Source organism: Panthera tigris, chromosome C2 (assembly GCF_018350195.1).
Source record: "Panthera tigris isolate Pti1 chromosome C2, P.tigris_Pti1_mat1.1, whole genome shotgun sequence".
NCBI lineage: Eukaryota > Metazoa > Chordata > Mammalia > Carnivora > Felidae > Panthera > Panthera tigris.
In genome coordinates this window covers 74,367,427-74,374,988 of record NC_056668.1, presented here as the reverse complement: position 1 = coordinate 74,374,988, position 7,562 = coordinate 74,367,427, and the positions used below count along the sequence as shown (strand labels likewise).

Sequence of the window (7,562 nt, the reverse complement as noted above, 5' to 3'; positions counted from 1 at the left end):
CTTGGGACACTCCCCCGTCCAGAACCTTCACCTAGGATTTGAGGTTTGTAATGAAAATTTTGCTTTTGCTTTAAAATACTATCTGTGGATGTTTTCCTAAAACTCATAGTTGTCTGCTGAGCTAACAGAAATCTGGATGTTTTCTATGCTAAATGAATCCGAGATAACAAAATTGTAATAGTGATAAAATAAGGGCAATTTCTGTTTCCTGAAAATTGAAGCCTTTTCAAATTTAAGAAATGTGTAGATTGCATAAGCACTTACATCAATTGATAACATATAATGTTGTGGTACAAGACTAATTTTTCTCAAAAATAATTTCCATTTTGTACTCAGCCCCACAAATTATGTAGTTGGTCCAGCTCGGGTTCCTGGGAGAGAAACTAAAGTAGCATGTATCAAAGAGCATCAAAAATTAAGAATTTCGAGATGGCAGCAGCAAAGCATTAAACCAAATGTGGGGCCCTTCTAAGCATGGGGCCCCAGGTGACTGCACAGGTCATGTGCCCATGAAACCAGCCCTAAACACAGGAGACTGTACTTCCCAGCTCCTTTGCCAAACCCTTGATTAATGAGATGTGAGTAGTGGAAGAGAGGCGTTCCACTTTTTGGGTGAGGCAGTGAAAAGCCTTTGTGCCTTCTCCAGTCTCTTCCTTTCCCGTCATAGTGAACGTGGAGTACTTGTTTTCAGCCGGTGGAGCCGACAGATTGAAGCAGTCACCACTGAGGAGAGCTAGTCTACAGAGTCACCTGGACCACGAAAGAAGCTCTTGTGTGTTAAGCCACTGAGACAAGGGACTTGTTTGTTACTGAAGCATGAGCTTAGCCCACCCTTCCAAATATGTAGGGGAAGGCCAGAAGCAGAAGAAAATGTCTCAACTCTGAAAGTACTATGCAGGAAAGGAAACCAGACAGTGAAGACTGGTATAATGGCTCTCATGCACTTGTTTTTCCATCAATAAAATAAGAATTCAAAGGTGATCCTTCACATGTTACAATTCTATGGCTACACATAGTGCTACTTTCAATTCATTTAAAAAATGTTACCTAAGAAAAGAGAGTATATATTCTCCTTGTCCTTTAGCCTCCCAGTCTCTGGGCTGATTGCCATCGTTAGCTCACTCTTGATTCACCAACACCATCAATACTTTCAGAATCAAGAGGAAGGCACTCTTCTGGGGGCAGTGTTCTCTGTAGAAAGTATTTTATCAGGTAAACTTGAATTTGCAACCGTGATTGGATAGGTTTTTTTATTCCAAAAACTCCAGCTGATTTTGTAAGAGTCCCATTGTTTGAAAATTACTGAAACTGGTCCCTTTTGTCATCGTTTCTATGCTTTATCACCTAAGAGATCACTTTGGCTTCAGAGTTGTTCCTCATTGCTCTCAAACACCGGATTGCTGTAAGACACCCTGCTGCCACACTCTGGCATGTCAGAGTAGGACGTTTGGTTTAGCGGGGGCCAGCTGGGATCATCTGCCAAGGCCCTCTGCCATATCCGATACTGGCTTTTTGATTGATAGCCAAAACACCTTTTGAATGTTGTCCACAGGGCTCGGTTTTCAATAATGGCCTCCTGCAAAATAAGAGAGTTATTCTTTACAACCAGAGGTTGGCTATGGTCCTCCATAGACCCTACAGAGGAGCTACCACATTAGCTGCTTAGATCCAGCTTGACAAAAAACTTGAGGCCTGTAAGAACAAATCCAATGTGGTTTCATGAGATAGGTCTCAGCCTCTCAAGCTTTTCCACTCAAGGAGCTCTTCTGGGAAAATAGAGATTTCCCAGTTTTAAGAATCTGGAAACAGCTTGAAGTAGTCTGCCTCGAGGGTGAAATTCCTTTTGAATCTCATATATAAATTAAATTTAAAATCATTCAAATTCTGCAGTCCACTCCCTACCACACCCAATGGAATAACCCTATAGAAAGATGTGGCTTTGGTGTGCCCTGCCATATGACTGCATAGTCCCGAATACAGGTCAATAAATTGGAATGTGGGCCACAGTCTTACACCTGGAGAGATCTGGATTCAAGTTCCAGCTCTGACATCTATGGACAAATCAGTTACCTTATCTGAGCTTCAGTGATTAGAAATAATTCCTTCTTTGTGTAACTCTCCTTACAGTGTAGGGCAGGGCATGGTATAGATGCCTCCCTTTACCACCTTTATGAATTATTTACTTAACAAATAGCTATGGGGGCATCTGGGTGGCTTAGTCAGTTAAGCCTCCTACTTTGGCTCAGGTCATGATCTCGTGGTTTATGGGTTCGAGCTCTGTGCTGACAGCTCGAAGCCTGGAGCTCGCTTCAGATTCTGTGTCTCTGTCTCTCTCTACCCCTCCTCCCTCATGCTCTGTCTCCCCTCCTTCAAAAATAAATAAACATCAAAAAAAATTTAATAAATAAATAAGACAATAAGCTATGTACTGTGGCCCTATTCACTGTGGCCTCTTTCATCTACAAGTATTTCACTACAATGCAGATTACAGAAGATATGTCTCTTTGGAAACATTTTGGACTGCCATTTTATTTCATGAGTTAGACTGAGCCTCAAACAGACCTCAAGTTATAACATAATACAGAGTGTATAAGAGGTTATTGTGTTATTTTTTCATTTTTATCGTAAGTCATAAAAGTTAACCATCTTAGAAGTTATCTTGAGAAAAACAAAAAATATGAGAAGCCTGCTGTCCCACAGAATGAGAACTCATTTGGTGTCTATCAGTGGTATCTTTGCTAGACTGGAAGAATCAATTCTATGGGATTCCACAAGGACCTTTGCCAGGGTAGTAGCTTTCCTAAATTCCACCCATCTTTGATATTAGAGTCCCATTGCCAATGGAAATAATAGAGAACAGCTAGTCTGAATCTTTCTGTCTCAAAAAATGGATCATGTGTTAGCAGGCTGTTAAAGACCCACCCAGCCATCTCAAGAGCATCTTGTAAACTTCAGGGCTCACCTAGCCAGACTTGTTATTCTACTTTTTCATTTTGTACTCAGCCCCACAAATTATTACTTTCCCACAGCAAGTTGTTTTTTTGTTTTTTGTTTCATCCTTCTTAATTAAAAAGAGAACGGTAGTTCTCCATCGAGCTGGAATAGGGCAGGATCATAGGTATCCAATTACTGGTCTTTAAAGTCTAACTTACCTCTAGGATATCTTATCAGGTTTTAAACAAAAAAACAAACAAAATGAAACAAAATCAAACACACATACAGACACACACAGAGAGACTTTAGTGCTATAAGACATGCCTTGAGTGTTATCACAATTCTAGAAGTATAATGGCCTGTCTCACCTTGCTTGTCTGGATTGGGAAACTGAAGGACCGAGAAGTAACCTGTTCTGTCACTCTACATTATAAATTAAATGTAGAACTAGAAACAAAAGGAAACCCTTGAAGAAATATGATTTGTAAAACAAAACAAAACAAAACAAAAAACATAAAACAAACAAACAAAAACTTCACCACACAAGCTCTTCAGATTGGCTACTAAAATAATTCACACATACATACATACATACATACACACACATATATACACAAACACATAAGTAATAAAAACGAGAAGGATTAAAACTATCCAGATTAGCTCCTATGCCTTTCAGTTGGAGGTTAGATCATGAGAAAGCAAGGTGAGGATAAGATCCCAATCAAGACTGCTCTAAAATTAGGGATAGTCTTAGTCCTCTCAGCAGACCAGGAAATATTTAGAACTGTGCAACAGGAGGCCAGCCATCCCCCATGCCTGTCCCTTGAAACCTCTCTGGACCATCTTTGTCACCAGCTGGCCACCAATCTTTAGTATCTCCTGTCAGATATACCTAGAGCTATGTGAGGAAAACATCTTGCTGCATCCGTGATAGCCTGCGGTCTTTACCTACTCTGCTCACCTCATAGGGCATGAAATCTTAGTGTCTGTAATTCTCCATTACAACTTCCTTCAACCACAGACTCAAATGGCTTTGGTTTGTTCCTGAATGCCTACTGACAGCAGAAGGTAACTTCGAATAAGTGAAGACTGCCATGCAGGAGCCTGGGGGTGAGAGCTAGGACCCCACAGCATCATTTCTCAGTGTGAAAGCTGCTGGGAACCCCCACTGAACATCTACGCCGGTCTCCATTTCTCAGTGGACTCGAGAAACAAAGGAGAAACTTAATCTTTCATGAGTGTCAAATTATCCTCTCCATCTGCTGGAGGCAAGCAGCGTCACTTCTTAACATTTAATAATTGAACAAAGCTTTACCCAGCTTCTATTAGAATAAAGCAGGGTTTTAGACACTGTAGATACTGAGATGAGTTCTTGTCAGTGCCGTTTACACAATCTACACACTTGCTGTAGACTGTGAGCAGCATCCCTCCATCATCAGGATTTGCCTCGAATTGCACCCTAGGTCATGGCACAGGGTCAACAAATGTTTGTGGAGTGAATGAACAAATGAAAGCCTGCATGACTGATAGATACAAACTAAGAAATGCTAAGTATCACAAGAGATAACATAATGATAATAGTTTATATTTATCAAACATTTACTACATGCTTTTCTGTGTTCACCTTTCATGCTCACAGTAACCCTGTAAGGTTAGGTACCCTTATTATCACGGCGTTTCAGATGAGAAAACGGAGACATAGAGAAGTGGAGTTGCAAGTGCTGCCCAGAGTCAGGCGGCAAGAAAGGATTCCAACCCAGGTGAACTACTTCCGGCTTATGCTTTCTTTTATCTGCAAACATGGTGACATTCGAATGGCTTCCTGCTAGAGGATTATGGGAGACTTTGTTGCTCGATTACCTATAGCACAATCCTCCCAACTTTTTCCTGCCCACCTAAGAGGAAAAAACTCACACACAATGTCAGCAAATCTGTCTAATGTTTGGCATAGATCCACTTTCCCAGAATCCTTTTCTCCTCAGGATGACAATAAGACACAGTTCTGACCAATGAGGCATAAGAGGAAGTCTGAAGGGTGGCTCTAGAAAATGACTTTGTTTCCTTATAAAAGGTTCATACTTAAGGGAAGAAAAGCTTGCTGGTGCCTCTCCTTCCATTTTTTTTTCCTGCATCAAAACACAGGTAATGCTCAGCTATGCGGAAGCTATCTGGACACCATAAGCAATACACGCAAATATGAAAGGCCCGTATCTAAAGATGGGGAGGCAGAAGAGAGAAAGATTGATGATCCCCAATGACACCACTGAGTTGCTGAACCAACTCTATGGCCACTTACCTCGAATCTTCCGGTTAAGTGAGACAATAAATATCTTGACTGTTTAAACCACTGTTACTTGACTCACCCATCCAGGCTTTGGGAAAGATTCATGAAGACGATACTACTACTGCTGTGCCATAGAGGATGGAATAGCATTCCCATAAGGAGATATTGGGGGAAGCTATACCAGGCAGAGGAAATAATGTGATCACTGACAGGGACAAGGTACGAACATAAGATTATCCTTTAAAGGGCAAGGTTCATCCTTCTGCAGCTGGGTATGAGGACACTCATGCGACCCTCTCTTATTAATTTGGTGGCTTTGGAGACCATATGGGTTAGCACGGTACTTCACAGTGTGGTCCCTCCACCAGCAGTATCAGAATCACCTGACAAACACTTGTGCCTATTCTAGACCTTTGAATCGGAAATGCTAGGGGAAGGGCTGGGCAACCTGGGTTTTAATAAACCCTCCAGGTGACTCTGATGCCCACTCAAGTTTGAGAAGTCCTGGATATGCACACAGAGAGAGGCTCTAGTACCTTAATTCTATGTTCTTTTCTGCCACTGTCTCCTGTGTGGTTTTTACCCTGCCTGTTAAGGAAGGTGCTGCAGAGAAGTCAGGTTCCAGGGATTCTCCCCTCACTGGCATAAGGCTGTGTTTGCCACTGGAAACATTGCCACCCAGACTGGGGACAGATGGAATCTGATGCTCACCTCCCCTTTGACATAGATGTCTTTTCTAACGGTGACCCCTGTTCTCCAGGAGGCTTTGAAGAATGAAGATTTGGTCTAAATAACAGCGCTGAAGGAGGAGAGTGAACCACATAGCCAAAGAAAGGAGACCACAAACTCATTTCACTGAGGAAATGGAGTAAATGGGAGATGAAGAATCAAATCTAAGAAAAGCTCACTATGAATCTTATTTCCCATGTGTAAAGTAAAAGAAATAGACGTTGTTAAGTGAAAGAATCCAGACATAAAAGGCCACGTATTCTATGATTCCCTTTATGTGAAATGTCCTGATAGGTAAATGCGTGGAGACCGAAAGTAAATTAGTGGTTGCCAAGGGGTGAAGAAGGGGGAAGGGGGAATGAGGAACGACTGCTAATGGGTACAGGATTTCTTCTGGGGTGATGAGAATGTTCTGGAATTAGTGGTGATGGTTGCACAACTCAGTGAGCTGCACACTTTTTAAGAAGGCGAATTTTGTAGTATGTGAATCATACGTAATTTCAAAAAAACGAATTGAGTCAGTTCTCTACTTGTGGATTTTAGAAACGAACAGGTCCTTAGACATCATAATCCCATTCTCTCCAGGTCCACCATGTCGATGAGAAAATTAACACCTTGTTTGGAGCTCACTAGAGGAAAGCACCATTGCTCATGTCACCAGGGCAGGGAGCCTCTTGGACTGCTGACTCTTATCCTCTAAGGCTGTTCCTTTTTTCAGACTCCCAAAGAATGCCCCGTCCATCCCTACCCACAGTGATCAGAAGCCGGAGGGCACTTACCTCCACCACAAGGGACACAATGAAGTTGGAGCTGAGCATAATTGTGATGTAAACCCTCCACAGAAGAGGAGTACAGAGAAGCTGGTGGGAGATGGAGAATCACTGTTAGTTTGAAGACAAATAAATGTCAGAAAGCTGTTCACATGTTCACAGTGTACATTTTCATAGGTTATAAATCACATGTGTAATAGACATGCTTACCTGTAGACATTACATGTGTGCATATTAGAGGCACACACATAATAACGGAAACTATGATTGCTGCTTTTATTCTTTTATCTTTCTTTCTTCTCCTTTTTATTTTTTGGTGCCCCTGTAATTTCTCAATTTCCCCAAATCAATTCGATCAAAATTTGACAAATTTGATAAAAGTGTTTTTGTTTGCTTGCGTTGCTCGCTTTTATGAGGGAATACAGGAATGTGGCTCTATTCCCAGGAGGCTCTGATCGTACACAAGTCGAATGTGACAGGGGCAGTGTTGCCCTTGTCTCTCTGGTGCCACATCTCCCCTCAGCTGAGCCCTGCTTTGCAGCCCCGAGCCACGGCTTTACCCTCAGGGCTGTGTGCACGGCTGCACAGATGGTGCCATGACAAGGGTACTCACCAGTGGGGCAAGTGGAGCTGGATGGGAATGGATGTCTGGCTAGATAAATGAGTGGATGGATGGATGAAATGAAACCAAGTGCACACTGCTGTACCCGGCACTGTCTCATATACTGCCTTCTACACTGGGGGGATTATAAACTGGTACAACTCTATGGAGGGCAATGCCATTAAAATTAAAAGTGGAAAACCATTTCTGGGAGTTTATCCTAGAGACAGACTTGTACATG

At 42.1% G+C, this 7,562-nt stretch overlaps 1 protein-coding gene across 4 annotated transcripts in view; it reads right to left on the bottom strand.

Annotated features, from left to right (window-relative positions):
• Positions 1–299: 299 nt before the first annotated feature.
• ATP13A4 (ATPase 13A4) overlaps positions 300–7,562 on the bottom strand; it is a 149,135-nt gene continuing 141,872 nt past the window's right edge. For all 4 annotated transcript variants that reach the window (XM_042957027.1, XM_042957024.1, XM_042957026.1 and 1 more), the window contains 2 exons: positions 6,730–6,810; positions 300–1,576 (listed from right to left, as the gene is read on the bottom strand). In XM_042957027.1, the coding sequence (XP_042812961.1) occupies positions 1,364–1,576; positions 6,730–6,810 (294 nt within the window). In that variant the 3' untranslated portion in view covers positions 300–1,363. The remainder of the gene's footprint in view (positions 1,577–6,729; positions 6,811–7,562) is intronic.